The sequence below is a fragment of the Mus caroli genome, chromosome 15 (genome assembly GCF_900094665.2).
Source record: "Mus caroli chromosome 15, CAROLI_EIJ_v1.1, whole genome shotgun sequence".
NCBI lineage: Eukaryota > Metazoa > Chordata > Mammalia > Rodentia > Muridae > Mus > Mus caroli.
Window position 1 is genome coordinate 61,827,961 of NC_034584.1, and position 19,444 is coordinate 61,847,404.

At 43.3% G+C, this 19,444-nt stretch overlaps 1 protein-coding gene across 2 annotated transcripts in view; it reads right to left on the reverse strand.

Moving 5' to 3' along the window:
• The window catches only part of Zfat (zinc finger and AT-hook domain containing), a 178,226-nt gene that overhangs the window by 15,136 nt on the left and 143,646 nt on the right, over positions 1-19,444 (reverse strand). The window contains exons 13-15 of one of the 2 annotated variants that reach the window (XM_021182879.2): positions 11,356-11,474; positions 5,824-5,947; positions 2,258-2,388 (exon numbers count right to left, since the gene is read on the reverse strand). In XM_021182879.2, the coding sequence (XP_021038538.1) occupies positions 2,258-2,388; positions 5,824-5,947; positions 11,356-11,474 (374 nt within the window). The remainder of the gene's footprint in view (positions 1-2,257; positions 2,389-5,823; positions 5,948-11,355; positions 11,475-19,444) is intronic. The other variant, XM_029469960.1, reaches the window with a different exon arrangement.

Below are 19,444 nucleotides of genomic sequence, written 5' to 3' on the forward strand. Positions count from 1 at the left end.
CAATCAACCCAATAAATGCAACCAAAGTAAACGTAAATGATGGGATAATTTAATCAGAGGACAGACATTCCTTCACCTACCGAAGCTTGAGATATTTCAGTCCCTCTGCTACAGGTGTGGGCAGGTTAACATCTGTCTATCTGGCCATCCACCTCTCCCTCCCTCCCTCCTTCCCTCCCTCTATTTTTATTCATTATGAGCCACACGTGAAAGGGAGGCTCGGTCCTTGGAATATTTCCATATGTCGCCCCGCATGACAGAATTCCCAGTTCCACTTGCAGCTCTAGGTTGAAGTAAGAAGATTCTTCTGGGGCACCACTGTCCCCTCCTACTGTGCAAATTTGGACTTGCTTACATGAGTTGTATTGATGCGTATCTGCCTTCTCCTCTGTTGGGCTGACAGTCCAATGGATAGAGTCGTATTTAAGCAGGACTCTAAATTTGCAACCTCATGGATGGCAGCACTGCCTGTGACACTTACTAATTCACAGCCCTGAGTAGCAGTCAATCAATATTTTTAATAGAAAGAAGACACAGATGACAATAAGCTGCACCTTCTGAAGTCTTAGCATTCACGTGTACAAACCAAGCAAAGTACTCCCAATACTTCTCTAGTGAAACCAGATCTACTTTAAGATTCTACATACCAGGATAAATGTGAGGAGTTCCAGAAGATATGCATAAGACAATCTGAAGCCTGAAATGTAGCAAATGCCAGGAAAAAAACCCAAAAAGGCTAGAATGTCTATTTTTCATCAAGATACTGCAGAGTTAAGCATTTATCTTTCTGGTGTCTGACTTCTATCCAAGACCTGGAGAAAAACTTCATTATGGAATAAGGGTTCCAGGACACCCAATTCAAATACTCCTCTACAAGACGTCTGTCTCTGGATCAAGAAATCCAGGGTTAAACCAGAAGTTCCTATGCCCCAGAGGATTGTATGGCATGGACTTCATGGGTTGCACCATGTACTGAGTACAGTCATAGAGATAACAGTGAGATAGCCACTCTTAATCCCAAAGGCAGTTAGTGTTAGCCAGGGCACATGACCCAGGAGAGCATATATTAGATCCATTGTGAGAAGTGTCTTTGTTAGTGCCAAGGAAAAGCACACACACACACACACACACACATACTCACTCACATACACACACACTAACTCACACACACACATACACACACACACCCTTTAAGTTAAACGTTTCATGTTTCCTTCTTATTTTCAGTCAGAAAAAACCTACACTAATTTTACATTAAAGATCGGGTAACTCTAGTAGCTCATGCCTCAAACTTCAGAGACATCTTGCCCAACAACCGTTTGTCCCACAGCCTTCAGTCCACATGCGCTGGTCCCCCTCCAGCCGGGATATATACACTGGCTCTGCATTGGTTCAGCAGTTTACATTTTTCATGGCGCACTACTTTATTCCCGCTCTATCCCTTTCCACAGGGAGTAGCCACCCTGATGGCAGGCGTGGGTTCCTTCCTGGAACTCCAGCATCACAGCTCTGACTGACAACAGCAAGTGCTCAATAAATACGCAGTGACTCATTAAAAAAAAAAAACACACACACACAGCTAGGCAAAGATCTATATAGAGAAACTTACTTTATGCATTTTAAGTATATGGTTTCCTGGTTCCAATGTGCTTACTGGTTTTGTTTTATACCTTTAAAGTAGCTGTGTAAACTACTCTTGAAAACTGAGTATATAGGAAAGAGGCAGGTGTGAGTGAGCAGAGGAAGCTGATTATCCCATGCACTGTATTCTAACTGACTGGTGGCGTCTCTTCTGAGAAGACACAGGAGAGAAGGAGCGGATATGAGGAGCTCTGGGACAACGTGATAGAAAAACCCTTCTTTCCAACCCATCATTTTCTTCCTCTCCTGTACAAACATAAAGTGATGATGCTTCTCTTTTAAAAGGACAGTCCATGGGCAAATATTCCTGGGCATCCCTGGCTGTCCCCACGCTTCCTACTAGTTTACTTCTTGGTAGGTTCTCATTATGCTCATTTGCATTCTATGATTCTCTGAAAGGAAATGAAGAGTCTCCTCGGTGCTTCTAAAACACCTGGGTTCTTTCTCTAACACATCTGCATACACACAGCCACTCAAGACACAATCCCTAATAATTCAAGAAGAAGACCAATTTCAGTTTAAATTCTACTCTAGGCAAGCTGAAGTTATGAGGAAAAAGAAAGGAGAAAGATGGGTAGTGGCTTGAGCAGACAAATACCGAACAGAGGGACCTCACCTGCTTTACAACAGTCACTGTGCCGGGCGCCATGGCAACCACGGAGGCCACAGCAGCAGCATCGTGGGTCTCCGAACCTAGTTCAATGATCTGCTGCAGGATATTCACAGCGGTGGGGTCAAGTCGATCACCTATGGGAAAGAAGCAACAGGACCATTAAGCTCTCTGCACTGAATGGCATCCAAGGGCCAACTGGCCCCTAGACATGAAGACTATGGGGGTATAACTATTCCAGGGTGTTCATGGATTCTCAGAAATCACTTATTCAGAGAAGAATACTTTACAGCTTACTACATATTTCCTACAAGAACTGCTCAAGGCCTGACTGAAACCATAAGGGGATGGCATGATGGTATGATCACTTGGACACAAAAAGCAGAAATATGCCCCAGGCCATTGGGGCGATGACACCACAAACATGGAACTGGAGCCCAGATGAACTAGATCGTGATGTAGTTACACAAACCGCCCTTCGGTGTCATAACTGAGGATTTCCGGCTGACATGCTCAGATGCAGAGCTGGTTTCCCCTAAGGGCATCATAGATGGGCAGTGGAAGCATGCCGAGTGACAGGCAGGACACCCAAGAATGTCTTCCTCATTCAGCCAGGGTTTCTGAACTATAAAACAATTTTAGCTTGCTGTTGTTTTAATCTTGTCAAAAGACAGGGGCCCACATCACCAGGGCAGCAACTTGGCACACCCTCCCTGCTCTCTCCCACCATCTGCTGCCCATCTGTAATCCTCCTGAGCACACCCTCACCCAGATCATTAATTTACTCAAATGGAAATTACTGCTTGGTCTCTGTGCTTCGTAATGCCATGAAATGATTGCCAATGTTTACACCCCCATTCACCGCTTTCTGCAGGCCTTCAGCCAACACAGATCAACCAGTAAGAGATTGGAAAAGAGAATTTTGACATGATCAGTGCAGTAGGTAGAATTGGCCTAAGATGGAGGAGGTGACCTGCATATGCTCACACCACACCACATAGTACTCCCCCCACCCCCAACCCCTTCTGCAGCACACCTGCCTAGACCTGGGGGATGATTCAGAAGTGCCTTGCAGCTAAACACTTTAAATTCCACATACAAAAATGTTTACTTTGGTGAGTCACTGAGGTTGGATTTTAATTCTTCCTACCTGCCCTCCCCACTGATCATTACCCAGCCCAAGCTTTAGGTCAGCCAGGAGCTGAGGTTCCCACTGGGAATACAGATAAAGAAAACAGATAAGGCATAATCCCTCCCTTAATCCTTCCTGGGCTGCCAGGCTCCTGAGACCCATGTGTAAGCACATCAGCCTAACACATGGTATTGGAGGGCAGTTAGGGGACAGTATAGAGAAGTCTGGTGGGATCCCAGCAGGCGACATGCAAGCTAAGTGCTGAAGATAGGGGTAAGCTAGGCAGAAAAGTGCCATGAGGGGACCACAAAATAGCACATATACATATAAGAAATGCAGCCTACGTGAATAACTGCAGAGTTTGCTCTGCACCACAGCCTAGAGGCAAGAAGCAAGACAAGCAGGCAGCCAGGAGTTGAAGGAGGAGGTCTGGCCTGCTGAGCGACAAAGAGGAGACAGCATCTGGGGCACCCTGGGCAGACACTGGTGGACATGTGGGCATGTGCATATCACCTCTCCAAGAAAAAACACATTGGGAAAATGGCCATATGCTCATAGACTCTCCAAGAATACACACTGGTTAGAAATTGCACACAGTCATGGATTCTCTAAGGAAAGACATGGGTGGGCAAATGGACATGTGTACATAGAAGCTCTAAAGAAAGACAGTTTTGGGCTAGTAGACACTCTATGGGAAGACACTAGTGGGCAAATAGGTATGTGATCATGGGAGATGCAGACATCACTAACCACTGAGACAGAAACACAAATTCAATCAAGGACTCAGTGGTGAGAGTCTCTCTTAACAGCTTAGCCTTGACTATGGTAGAAATGAAGGTGCTGTGGACCCAGTTTGCTCTAGCCTGATAGGCAGCAGCAGTTAATTGCTCAGAAACAGATACTCATAGGTGTTTGGATGGAGCTTTCTTAGGACCCAGGATTGAGGACCTCAAGTCAGGACAGGAGCATTCTCTTATTTTCCATTACCATTTGTTCTCACCTAATGCTTTCCCATTAATCTTGCTTGCTTGACTCAGCCCCTAATATGCATGTGCTCTGGCACTCCTAGAGCTTTGGGAAAACTGTTTCCAAGTACAGTGTCCAGTTTAGAAACAGATCAAATAAATTCAAAGTCATCACATTTGATTTAAAAATATGATCTGGCTTTTTGGGGAAAATGAAGACAGATGAGTGGTCCTGAGCACACAAGTGTATATTTGTATGCCTGGGGTGATCCATTGCTACATTACATCCTATGCCACCCACTGTTATCACCTGCCTGGACACTTGGATCCTGGGATAAGACCCGAGGAATAGAGGCCATGAGGTAAGTCAGGAGAACCAGACTCCAATTCTGTGACCTAGAGGACTCTTAACCAACTATGTTCAGTGAACATAATTCATAGTACTGCAAATAAGTAAGAATGGTAAGACTGCTCATACCTAAGGCTGCACTAGAAATAAGACTGAGCTATGTAGGCCCCACTCTGGCTAGGTTCATTCTAAAGCATTTACAGAGAAAGACATGCTGGTTTATTTATTACATAAAGAGAAACACAGAGGAGGATATCATCCTAAGTGAGGTAACCCAATCACAAAAGAACACATATGATATGCACTCACTGATAAGTGGGTATCAGAAGCTCAGAATACTTAGAAGGGGGAACAAAATACCCATGGAAGGAGTGAATGACCATCCAGAGACTGCTCCACTTGGGGATCCATCCCATAAACAACCTCCAAACCCAGACACTATGGCAGATGCCAACAAGAGCTTGCTGACAGGACCCTGATATAGCTGTCTCCTGAGAGGCTCTGCCAGTGCCTGGCAAATACAGAAGTGGATGCTCACAATCATCTATTGGACGGAGCACAGGGTCCCCAATGAAGGAGCTAGAGAAAGTACCCAAGGAGCTGAAGGGGTTTGCAGGCCCATAGGAGGATCATCAATATGAACTATCCAGTACACCCAGAGCTCCCAGGGACTAAACCACCAATCAAAGAAAACATATGGTGGGACTTTTGGTTCTAGCTGTATATGTAGCAGAAGAAGGCCTAGTCAGTCATCAATGGGAGAAGAGGCCCTAGGTCCTTTGAAGGTTCTATGCCCCAGGATAGGGGAATGCCAGGGCCAGGAATGTGAGTGGGTGGGTTGGGGAGCAGAGGGAGGGGATAGGGGATTTTCAGACAGGAAACTAGGAAAGGGGATAACATTTGAAATGTAAATAAAGAAAATATATTATGAGAGAGAGAGAGAGAGAGAGAGAGAGAGAGAGAGAGAGAGAGAGAGAGAGANAGGAAACTAGGAAAGGGGATAACATTTGAAATGTAAATAAAAAAAATATAAGAAAAGGAGGAGAGAGAGAGAGAGAGAGAGAGAGAGAGAGAGAGAGAGAGAGAGAAACACAAAAGTGAGAAATAAAACCAGGTATGTCCTCACCACTCTCGGAGGTATATCTCAGGTCCTGAAGTGCAGCCACAGCTGCTTGTGTCCCCTGAACATCTTCAGCTTCAGTGATGTAGAGATACTGGGTGGAGGCCTCCTCTGGAGTCTCTGCTGCTGGCTAAATAAAAACATCATGTCTCAGCATCCTTCCATGACATTACCAGCAACCCAAAATTCCAGGATGAGAGAAACCCATACAGGAGAGCGGCATTTAACACTTCACTGGCTTAGCTCCCCCAAGAGCCATCTGCTCTAATAGATGCATTGCCCAAAGATAACATTTCCTCTTGAGGGTCAAGACCTTATGGCCACTGTGTGGAGAAGCTTGTTGCTCCCCATGCTCATGGTACAAAGTGAAGCATGCTGTTTTCAATGAACACACTTGAGTATGTTTTTCTACAGGCTTCTCTCTCCTCCCACTGCTACCAACATTGTTTGTAATGTGCCTCTTACACTGAGGCCTCCAGCCACAAAGCTAACAAAGGAAAGGATCAGTCATGGAGGAAAATGGGAAAGGAAGAATGCATTGTTACTTAGCACTAAAGCACAGGCCCTACCATACAGTGAGGTCATACTGAACCTTAGCTACTGACATGCATCAAATTGCTATACAAAGGATGTGGAAGGACATATTCTGCAATGTCAGGATATGTGATGGCAGGAGGGCCCAAGTGTCACTCAAAGATATCTTATACCACAAGGAGAGAAGCAAGGAAATTAGATAGTCACAGGAACAATATTAATAGATCTCTTTCTGGGAAGAAACACAACTAATCCTGTAAGGTGAGGGTCATGAATCTCACCAATAAAAACAAAAGGCAGCACTTTGGCCAAAGTGTATAGGAGCCAACATTATGCTCTATTGACACCTGTGAGTAACTGACAAGAGTTCCAGAGGAGCATGTAACTGTCCTTTTGGTCAGTCAGCCAGTTCAGCTATACTTGCTTGACATAAAGGAAACACCCAATAAATATCAAATGAATACAGAAACTATTAGAAAGATCATTTCTCTTTAGAATAGCATTAAGCAACGTACTGGGGTTTGTTGTGTGTCAACTTGATACAAATTATTGTCATCAGAGAGAAAGGAGCCTTAGTTGAGGAAATGTCTCCATGAGATCCAGCTGTAAGGCATTTTCTCAGTGATCAATGGAGGTGAGGGGGGAAGAGCCTAGCCCATTGTGGGTGGTGCCATCACTTGGTGGTGGTCCTGAGTTCTATAAAAATGTAGGATGAGCAAGCCATGTGAAGCAATTCAGTAAGCAGCACCCTCCATGACTTCTGCATCAGCTCCTGACTACAGGATCCTGCCATGTTTGAGCTCCTGTCCTGACTTTCTTAAATAATGAACAGCAATGTGAATGTGTAAGCTAAATAAACCCTTTCCTCTCCAACTTGCTTTTTGATCATGGTGTTTCGTTACAGCAATAGAAACCCTAATTAAGACAAGTTGGTGCCAAGATTGTATGATGTTGCTGTACCAGACGTGACCATGGTTTTGGAAGAACTGTGGAAGAACTTTGAAACTTTGAGCTAGAAGAGCCATTGAGTGTTAAGAAATCAGTGTGGAATGTTCTATGGAAACTTGGAAGATAAGAATGTTGAGAACAGTGCAGAAGATAGAAGCCTGGCTTGTGAAGTTTCAGAGGGAAGTTTAAAGACTATCAGGGCCACTTGCTATTTTAAGATTCTGTCATTATGGTTAGCTGGGGCTAAAGAAGCAGCTGCGACTAACATGACACCAGAACTTCTAAAACAAACCTTTGCTTTACTGGGATACTCAATGCTGGTTGGCTGGAGCTGTGAATTTCGCAGTAATTAAGCCTAGGCCAGCATCACTGAGGTGAAATCTTCTGGAAAATGTTTCCTGAGAGTCAACACACACAAGCTGTGCTCCAGAGGCAACTAAGTGGTTGTACTTTGAGTTGGCAACCAAGCTTGACAGAGTAAGAGTCATCACATGGCACTGGTTCTGAAGGTACTGGTTTGAGGGACTATGAAGAGCAACTGAGGCTTGGCACAGTGAGAGGCCAGGAGGGGCCACTAGTGAAGGTGCAACCTCAATAACCATTGAGGTTATTGGTGAAGGTGCTGCCCAGGTGCCAATAGTTTTGGAGATGCCAGTACCATGGGATGACCACTAAGAACAGCAGCAGCAGTGGAGTGGAGCCAGATGGAGCCTAAAAGACAAGCTGTGTGTGTGTTGCAGAGGGCAGAGCTTGAGGAATGATCCAAGCCCTTTGGAGGAGTCCAGAAGATCATGAGTGGATCCCAGACATTGGCTGGTTGGAATTTGCTTCTGCTTTGACTTGATTGTGACGATGCTGACTCTTCCCTCTTGAAATAATAAAGCATCTTGCTGGAACCCACAGCTGAGAGACTGAATTTTAAAAGACTTTGTACTTTAAAAGAGATTGGCTATTTTAAAGGAACTGACATTTTAATGTATCCAGTTTTGTAAAGAATGTAGGACTTTTAGTTATTTATGTTTTTAATGTGAGATCATGGTGATATCCCTAGGATGGTGAGCAAGCCATGTGAAGAAGGCCAAGAAGTAGCACCTCTCCATTCTTTACAATACCTTCTCTAGGTTCTTGCCCAGTTTAAGTTCCTGTCCTGACATCTTTTGGTGATGAACAGCAATATGGAAGTATAAGCAGAATAAACCCTTTCTTCCACAACTTGCTTTTTATCTGTGGTGTTTTGTTGCAGTTATAGAAACCCTTACTAAGACAAGTAATATACTACCCAACTCTGGACGCAAGTGCCTTAGCTTATGAAAGAGCTGCTCTCCTTTTGGGGGAACCAGGTAATGATAACATCCAGTAAGAGTAGTGCTCTCTGTAAGGCATTCTTAGGAGATAAATGACAATCCAAAGTGCCAGGCAGCCAGTGTGTCATCCCACTGTGTCCAGCTTCCAGGCAAGTGCTTATTTTTTTGTGTACTGTTTTGTGAGGGTTAAAGCCCTACTAATAGTTCTAGAATAGGCTGGAGGGACCTGACTTAGCAAGCTTTCCATCATGAATTAGTATCCCAGTGTCTGTTTCTTTAACAGACAACAAATTCTGTAGCATGAACTTAAGAGTTCTGGAAAAAAATTGTGGCACCGTTTATGGTAATGTGACACTGAGCTTGCGATCAGCACCGACAGTACTGAGGGCTTGTCACGGGAACTCCAGCATGTTACAGGATTCTCCCTGTCAGCTTTCCAATCTACCGGCCCACTACATGGTTGACAACACTAAGGGTAAACTGAGTCACCAATGGCTCAAGGTCAAACAGATTATAGATAACACAGACAAGTTTAAAGCCTGTCACCCCTAACCCTAACCTGTTAGTCTTAATTTATAAAATACATATAGAAGTAAAGAGAGAAGAATGACAAACTTCCACATACTGGTCACACATCACCTGATAAAAACAATTATCAAGTCCCAATCAGTGGTCTCGCCCATGGTCCCACATCCTCCGTGACAGGCGCTTGGATGTGTTAGGGGATGCCTAGGCGCATGCCACACCCACAGTTTGAGGTCAGAGGACAACTATGTGGAGTTGGTTCTTTACTTCCATATTATATGGGTTCCAGATCAAGCTTAGGCCACCAGGCAGGCACAGGAAATGAATCACACATTGTGCTGTCTTGCTGTGGCTTCACCCCTGATAGCTCTGAAGTAAATCAGATTCATTGTTTCTTCCACAAGTATTTCAAGTGAGGGGAGATGTGGAATTTTCCACTAGTGAGGTGACATTGATATTCAAAAGCTTTTGGAGTTTTCAGCATTGTAGATTCTGAATTTTGTTTTGTTTTGTTTTAATTAGGGAATTTCAACATGTAGACGATGGCAAATAATAACAGTAAACCACACGAGTTCCGAGTTCTTTGATTCCAAGTTGGCACTAAGGCTCCATGTAGCTTTGGCCTCTGCTTATTGTAAAATCTTCAAATGGTGAAAACACAGTTCCACTTATATATAGAGCATTCTCATGAGAACTTTGCTCAATTATAAAATACACAATAAAGAGTTTCAGAGATTAAGCATAGTACTGTAGCAGGCACTCTGGGCAGACTGCAGCACTCATTGGCTCTCTGACTTTGGCCCTAGAGTATCCAGCAACATACTGTTTCCATAGTTACTTGTTTCTGACTTTAGTGAAAACCCTCTAGTGCTTCCAAATGAAGCAAGACACTGGCTTATGGCCAAAACACACCCTTTCGTCCTCTTAAGGAGCACCCACTTCAGTCTACTGAAAGTGTGTAATAGGTGAACGATGCTGGCTGTCACAAGCCTTTTGGCATCTATGAAGATGATTGTTCCATTTCTTCCCCCAGTTCATGGTGAGCTATATCAACATATACAGTTCCTCCATGAAGACATGATTTCCGAACTCTCCAAAGTAATCTCGGCACAGTTGTGGTGTTTCAGTATTTTTGTGTGCTATGAATTGTTTCAAAGACCTTACTCCTGCCTGGTTATAACCAGGTACTCTCTAAACCCACTGTCAGCTGAGGTGTCTGTGATTGCCAGAGAGTGATGACCCTTGCCAGTGTCTGGAAACAACTGTAATTGTCTCAGTGACGTCCAGAGAGGCAGGGTGATGCTAGAGGTACCTGGTAGGAAAGGGCTAGAGATGGAGCTAAGCTTCCTACAAGGTCCAGAATAGTCCGCTTACAACAAAGAATCATGCAGATCAAAACATGAAACAAACAGTACCCCCAGAGCTCCCAGGGACTAAACCACCAACCAAAGAGCCATGGAGGGACCCACGCTCCAGCCGCATATCTGCTACAAAAGTTGGCCTTGTTAGACATCAATGGGAGGAGAAGCCCTTGGTCCTGTGAAGGCTCAATGCCCCAGTGTAGGGGAATGTGAGAACAGGGAATCGAGAGTAGGTGGATTGATGAGCAGGGGGAGGGGGAAAGGGATAGGGGGTCTTCGAAGGGGATTCAAGGAAAGGGAAGGATACCAGTTGAAATGTAAATAAAGAAAATATCTAATAAAAAATCTTTAAAAAAACAAACAAACAAAAAAACCCCACCAATAGTATTGAGTCTAAGAAGCCCTACCTAGAATGACTGCAATCTGCCCACTGTAGTGGCATCTGGTACTTTAAGATGGGTGGCTGCTGGTGCTCATAATGGCGACAGATTCAAGTTCCTAGGGGAAACAGCTAGTGGGAAGGACCTGGAACCAGAAAATAGGGCTCCTTCGAATTCTCTCTGTGAGGATAGCAACAGACCACTTGCCTTTTCCTCTGCTGGGTGTAACATCTAAGTCACGGTTTGTGGGCTGGAGAAGCCAAAACAACATTCACAGAAATGTCTAAGTTCAACCCGGAATAAATTCTCATTGGTGGTTCAGATGTCACTCAGAGGGACCGGGAGCCATGATCTGAAATGGCTGCAGAGGATTTCCAAGAAACACATCCAGTGATCTTGAGGACTGACTGTGCCCAGCACCTGGGCTCACCTGACTTGTCACCTGTGTTTCAACATGTCGAGCTCATACCACACTTAAAGTGTTACCTCCCATTTGGGGTCTCCATCAATCTCCACTACCTTCAAGCCATGTTTGTTCTTCAAGTGTCTGTTGAACTCCCATTTGGTTCCATACACAAAGCTGCAAACAGGACACTTCAGACCACCTGCAAGCACAGAGAGGCAAAAAGAAGTGTTTATAGCAAATAACCACGCTGCTGGGTCTCCTGTCCAAAATGTGTGGGATCTGTAAAGTACATTAGTTTTTCTCTGGCACCCACAGTCACTCACACTTAGTATTGGAATACAACAGCAGCCACATGTAAGCTTTTAGAGTAGAGAGTTTAGAACTTAATACACTTTTCTTATTTACTGAATAGGTCTTTGCAGAGAGCCTAATACCTGCTTGATATTTTAAATGCCAGAGAGAAATGAGCAACAAAAATCCCCTTGACCAACTGGATTGCGGCTAAAATCAATCTTTCATGTTGTTATCTGTAAATAACATTTTTAAAGTCACTAAAGAGCAGTGGCTGATTTGTCTACCTCCTTTGCTCCCAAATGCTTTAAAATCAGATGCTCAATTCTTAAACCCCTTCCAAGACAAGCTAAGTCACAAGGATAAATTCTCCTGTGAGATTCTCAGTAAAGAATGAATTAAAACTCTGGTCACATCCTGAAGTGTTACTGTTTATTGAACCAATTAAATTTTGCACATGTTCCAGGAAGAATTTAGATGCTTTAATTGGAAGAAAGTAAAACTCAAGGTAAAAAAAAAAAAAAAAAAAAAAAAAAAAGATCAACAACAAAAACCAACCCTAAGGTCACAGAAGAGACTGTCTTTCTAAAATTATATCAGAAGCAGTACTGAACACTAATCTTGTAGCAGGAGATGCAAGCAAGCTCTAGCCAGAGAAAGCCTGAGGTGTTGGGCCTCCACACGGGGCTGGAAGCAGACAGTGGATACCCTCACCAATGATCCCCTGCCTGAGATTTTGCAGCCTGCTGCCTATGCAGTTCCAGCAGCTCATGACCCAAAGGTGAGATTTCAGGTCTCACCTTCTCATGCCTGTGTTTTCCTACAGATAGCCTTTCCTCCCTAATCTCATCCTTGTACAATATCATGAGAACAATGAAAGTCTACCTTTACTTCACAAGGAGGGCTTTCTCCCCCCTTCCTCTTTAACTAGCTCTCCCTGCATTCTGTTTGTCTTGGAAATTTACAGTGTCAATACTATCTTGCTTGCTCTTAATCCTGCCTCCTGCCAAGGCTAACTTCTCCCATACTCAGTCCCATGGCTGCCACAGCACATGTCCAGATCAGTCAGTAAGCCAATGGGCACTGTATATTATACTCCTATAACGATAGCAGCAACGGGGTGATGGCTATTTGGATGTCAACTTGACTATATCTGGAATAAACTACAATCCAGAAATGGAGGGCACACCTGTGATCCAGATCTTGAGGTTGAAAGACACAGGCTTTTGACCCAGATCTTGGCATGGGATGATGCATGCTTTTGATCTGGATCTTGAGGCATAGCTTTCATGAAAAGTTTAGGCCTAGGAAAGATGGTTCATGCCCTTAATCCTAAGAGACAGAGGCAAGCAGATCTCTGAGTTCAAGGCCAGACTGGACAGAACAAGTTCCAAATAAAGAAAAGCTTAGGTCCAGGCATGGTGGTACACACATTTAATCTGGGCCATACCTTCTGCTGGAGACCTACACAGGACAATAGACAAATGAAAGTTTCATTCTTTGTCACCTGCTTGCACTTACTTGCCAGCACATCTGTTGGAACCTACTACTTCAGGATTGCAGCTTATACAAAGGACTAGCTGAAACACAACAACTCGTGAGACTTAGGAACTACTAGCTTCTTGGACTTCTCATTCACAGCTAGCCATTGTTGGCTTAGTCAAACTGCAGACTCTAAGTTATTTGAATAAATTCCCTTAATATAGAGAGACATTCCCTAAGTCATGAGACTCTAGAGAACCCTGGCTAATACAGAAGTAATAGTAATGCATATCTATCTATTTTCTGGACAATAAGCTATGTTCGTGTTTCAACAATGATTACTTCATTTTAAACAGAGGCTTGGGACAATGAAGTAGTATTTGCTTTAGGCCAAGGCTGTAACCAACTTAAGAGTTCTGCAAAGTAAACAATATCAAATTCTCCCTGGACAGTATGACATGTCACTCTCCTCTCAATACGTCCCTGACTAAGACACCTGCACCAGTTCCTTCCCTTTATTCTCAATCACAAAGCCTCACAAACAATCCTTTCTACATCCCTGACATGCACATCAAGTGATGTCCAAGGTGACCACTTCTCCCATGCCTTTGTGAGCTAAGCTAAGTGAATCACAGAGATGCTTAGATTTAGGCAGCCCAGGGTTGAGCTGATAAACCTGTTTCAGGCTGTCATATCCATTTATTTATTACTCATTCTGAGGAATTCTGTCTTGATTTTGAATTTGCCTAGATAAATTTATTATGGGCCAGGTAATCTCAGGGGCACGAATCATTCAATTGTATCTTCTTTCACTTGCAGCTACAGTACATGCCTTCTGAACCAACTCCATGTCAGTGGACTCTGCACACAGCATTGTCTAGATTGGAGTTTCTTGTCTACTGCAGACATGGAGGATGATAGCACTCCCCTTCCTAAGTCAGCTCACTGCTCTTCAGTCTTCTCATCCTGGGCATGTTCAAGAGCATGCAGAAAAACAAAATAGAGGAGAGACAAAGCCAGATGACACTAGTCATCACCAGAAAGTCCAATATGAACATCAGATTCTCAAGTTACAAAACATTCTACAGAAAAGGCAACTTCTTAAGTGAATGCTTATGTTAAGAATCTCAAAGACATTGTATTGTTTTTATAGCTAAGATCAAATGAATTGTTCTTAGCCAAGAGTATAAGACAACGTCTTTTTAACCGTCCGTGGTGGTTTGAATGAGAAATGACCCCACAGACTTGGGTATTTGAATACTTTGTCCCCAGTTCATGGTGTTCTTGGGGAGGTTACAGAACTTTTAAGATATGCAGACTTGCTGGAGGACATACATCACTGAGGGCGGCTCTGCAAATAAAAAGTCTCAGTCAACTCCTACTTCTGTTTCTTGCCTGTATTTGAAGGTGAGATTTCTCAGTTTCCTGCTCTAGTCACCTGATGCTATGCCTCCTGTACCATTATGGACTCTGCCTCTAAAACATAAGCCAAAAAAAAAAAAAAAACCTCTTTCTTCTATAAGTTGCTCTTAGTCGTGGTGTTTTATCACAGCAGCAAGATGGTAACTTATACACACTCCATATTACCATGTACTAGTCACCTATCCTGCTCTCTTTCCCCATGACCCTCTCTGAAGACCATCTTTGAAGACTGGGAGTGGCCATAACCTTTCCAATGAGGCTGTCCACCTTTGCTCATGGTAATTCCAACACTGCTTTTCCTTGAAAGAGTTAAACACAGCAGCAACCAACAACAAACTTTCTGAGGTCAAACGGAAGCTTCACAATGAAGCTGGAATACTATTTTAAGGAAACTAATTCAGGGAGAAAAACATCCTCGTATTATGTTTAAATTGAGCTTAATATGATAATGCCCAATATTAATTAAAACTGCAACCTTTGCCATAGCAACTTTAATTAAAGCACAACAAACAGAAATATGTAATCTCACCTGAATGTATAACCGTGCTAGTTAATTGGCATCAAATCAGAGAGAAATAATTTCTACTTCAATTAATTAATTTCTTAGCATGCATAGTAAAGGTCAACAGAAGACTTAGTGAGCTACTCACAGCCCTGGCATTAAGTGCTCAGCAAAGATGCAAAAATGGCCAAAGCACAATTTTCTCACCTGGACTGATTAACCAAAAGAAAGGTAGGACATCCAGGTGCAACTTTCAAAAGCTCACCATGGCAACCTTGCTCTTTAAAGAATCTGAAATTGGATTTCCAGGTATTAAAAGATTTGTCCTTCATTATGGTCCTTAATATTGTGGATGGTTCCATTTCACATTCAATAATATCGGACCAGGAATGGCATGGAATATGAGGCAGGCAGGAAATGAGCCTAGTAGACTTTCTTACACTCTTAAGTCTGAGTTTTCTCTTCTACTAAGGTTAATATATAAATTCGCATAGCGTCATGGAAGCTACAGCATTGTAGACAGACTAGAGGCCCCAATGTATGGCTATACTTCTGCTTGGAACATGTCAGCACAGTACCTTGCATGAGAAAGGTACTTTGTACTTGTGATTCAGCTAAGAACTCTGTGGTGAAGATCATTCTGGATCACAGGGTGTATCTAATATAATCAAAAGGATCCTTACACGGACAAAGGGAAGAGGGTCATCATAGTGAGATATGAAAAAGATTCCACTGACCATTCTTGACTTTGAGGGTGCAAGAAGGGTCCACAAGCCAAAGCATGGGAGCCTCTAGAAGCTAGACAAAGTCAGAAAACAGACAACCCCTAGTATCTGTAGACTTGGCAACATCTCTGTTTTGGCTTAGTGAGCCTCTATGTGCATATCTGACCTTTGTAAGATAAATCTGTGTAGTTTTAAGTTATTTGCTATTGTGGCTTTAGGAAACAAAAACAGGCAGTCAGGGATCAGAACAGAAACAGTTTCATTAAGGAACTTGGATAGCGAGTAGGCCACACTGTGCAGAGACCCCGGTCTCAGTCTGTGTGGCTCCTAACCTCTGTTTACAAGGTGAGGAATCAAAATGTGCATTAGGACTTCCTGCAGACATTCTCATGTCTTATTAAATGACAAAGTGCTATGAGATCACACCAGGCCATATAACTCAAGGTTATTTAAATCCTGTGTCAAATGCTTCCCATGGGATCCTTGAGAAAAGCAGTATAGGGAAACCACAGCAGAGAAAAACAAGCATAATTTTATCATATACAAGCTAATATCCTGAACTTTAATGAACCGTCCCTGGTACACAGAGCTCAAATAAGGTCTTCTTCGCTTCTCTCTGGGACCTGAGACCATTGAGAAGGACTGAGCAAAAGAGATAGATAGGTCCCATAGGTAACCTTGGGCCAAATTAGTGACTAGCCTTAGGAATAAGGATAAGAGGATAAAAGGAGCAGCTTACAGGTACAACCCAGTCACTGTTCCAGTTAGACCATGCCCTGTCCTCACCACCTCATGTGAGACCTTGCAGGTACAACCTAATCACTGTTCCAGTGAGACCATGTGCTGTCCTCACCTTCATCTCCTTCTTCAGCATCACCAAATCCTAAAGCAGGAGAGTGGATTAGCCTGGCCACCTCCTTACTGCCCTCCCTCAGTCTTTCATTTTAAAACAGCTGAATGAGCACACCAAGCTCACAGGACAATTGCAGAGGAAAAGTTAACCCATAAAATAGTAATAGTCAATAAAAGGCATAACATCACACCACTAGAAGCACCTACCAATTATTCATTGAGTCTGGGATTTAGACATTTTAAACATGTCCAAAAATTAAACTGATGAGTTTTGCACTACTTACAAGTTACAGGATTTTTGCTATGCTAAGCTATTTCCTGAGATTAGCATGAATAATATGATATGCATTTGCAAACAGGGTTTCCGTGGACACAGATTTACATTCTTCTAATTCAGTAGTTCAAAACAACAAAGATTTCAGCTTCATGTGTAAGGCTGAGAAGCCTAATGTCCAAACAGTACCAGAATACTGAAGACAGATTCAGGTATCTGTTTCTTCAACAAGTACCTAAAATGATACAGGGAGAGGCAGGGGGCAGGGAGGTGGGGGCACCTGAAAGAAAATGATAAAGGACTGATCTTCAAAGCTAAAATATGAAACCCATGTCCTATCAGTAAATGCCAGTTGATTGGAGAGATACCAATTGATTAGAGAGCCTTAAAAAGTTAACAGAAAACTTGGGGCAGACATCAGTTCAAGTTGGCAAGGCAGTGTTGAAGGTCTGAAAGCAGTGATAGCTTCATCAATCAGACCCAGGGCCCTGTCCCACCAGCCACACTGAATGTCTATTTGCTGCCAATCAAACCCAAGAGTGTGAAGGATGTGAAAACCAAGCCCCAGCCTCCCGCTCATCATTTATGGTGACTCTAAGTCAATCTATTCTCCCCAGTGATTCCTGGAGCTGACTGTCATTAAAATGTAATGCCATGGGGGTGAGTGGTACAGCTCATGGTAAGACAAGACCTAGCATGAGCAAGGCCTTGAGTTCCATCCCCAGAAAACAAAAGGAAGACCTAGCAATGATTCTGGAAGTGTTAGTTACTTTCAGAAGAGCAAAGTAAATCTAGGAATCAATCAGTCTCGTGTGCTGGATGCTCTGTACTGCATCCTCTCCATCAGCGTGGCTGATTCTGCTCTGCCAGCGAGGGACCTAGCAAGGACAGGCTAAGTGACTTGCCTACCACAGCACAGTTCAAGAAGAGAAAACAGATTTGGGACAACATCCTTCCTCTTTGCTGCACCATCCTGTGCTCCTAGCTCCATAAAACTCCTGCTGAAGAGAATGAAAGGCCCACAATATCTTTCTGATGGACGGCTCTGAAATGATCCCGAGAGAATTAACTGCTCATCTATTCCTGTTCTGCTCTGTCACTGGATGCCGCCAGGAATAGACGATCCATTGGTATTACACAGAGATGCATCTCTAGGCAACTCAGTAAGTGATGCCTCATACTGAATCAGAGAAATAAGCATCCCTGGCTGTAACACAGCTCACAGTCCTCCAGCTGGTAACCGGACAGGTTTCTAAAACCTCTCTCTGTTCCACATAGTAGCCAGCTAATACGGAGTAATGACTGAAGCTACACACTGCAGTCAGTCTTAGCTGAATTATTGGAACGGAGACATAAACATGGCTATACTTTCTTATGTGGTAAGAGCATATGTATTATGCCCTCTTCAGTGGTAATTGTGCGGTTATTTATTTTCAATAAAAATTATGAAGAAAAGTCAAACAGTGGTGGCATCCTCTTAATCCCAGCAGTCAGGAGGCACAAACAGGTGGATCTCTGTGATTCGGAGGCCTGTCTGGTCTATAGCATGAGTTCCAGGACAGCCAGGGCTATTACAGAGAAACTCTGTCTTGACAAAACAACACCAACAAAACACAAACACACCCACACACACCCACACACCCCCACACACACCCACACACACCCACACACACCCACNATGAGTTCCAGGACAGCCAGGGCTATTACAGAGAAACTCTGTCTTGACAAAACAACACCAACAAAACACAAACACACCCACACACACCCACACACACCCACACACACCCACACCCACCCACCCACACACACACACACACACACACACACACACACACACACACACACGGAGGGAGGGGAGGGAGGGAGAGAGACAGACAGACAGACAGACAGACACTCTGAAACTTTTCATGACTACCAGGTTTACATTAATTCTCAAATAAATGGGTTGTTTTGTTTTGTTTTACTATTTTTTTCAAGACAGGGTTTTTCTGTGCAGGCCTGGCTGTCCTGGAACTCATTCTGTAGACCAGGCTGGCCTCAACGTTAGAATTTCACCTGCCTCTGCCTCCCAAGTGCTGGGATTAAAGGCATGCGCCACCACTGCCCAGCCAAATAAATGTTTAAAATGTTTTTCAGGATGGCTAAGGTACGGTTGTACTAAAATATGTATTTTTCTATAGCCCTAAGTTCAACTACTAAGTATATTTATAGTAACTTTAGTTACATTTATTTAAATAAATGTAACTAAATTTAATTAGTAATTAAATAAATTAAATTTATTTTTAAATTTAATTACAGTAGAATCATTCCCCCTCTTTTTGCCTCTTTCTTACTGGCCCGTATCTAGGAGTATAGGGTTCTCCTTTAAGGTCCATTTCAAGATCAGTGAAGAGCAGGCAGAAAGACTGCAAAAGCCAAAGAGCCAGGAAGTATTCTATGAGGTCACTTATGACAGGGAAGCCACCCATGAATACTCAACAACATGGCTGCCTATATGAGATCTGTACAAGTCCAACACCAGTTGACATCCCAAGAAAGAGGGGAGAAATTTCACAGGGCCCCACCCATGGATGAGGAGCTAAAACAACCACCACTGAGAGAGGGAGAATTAATCTTCCATG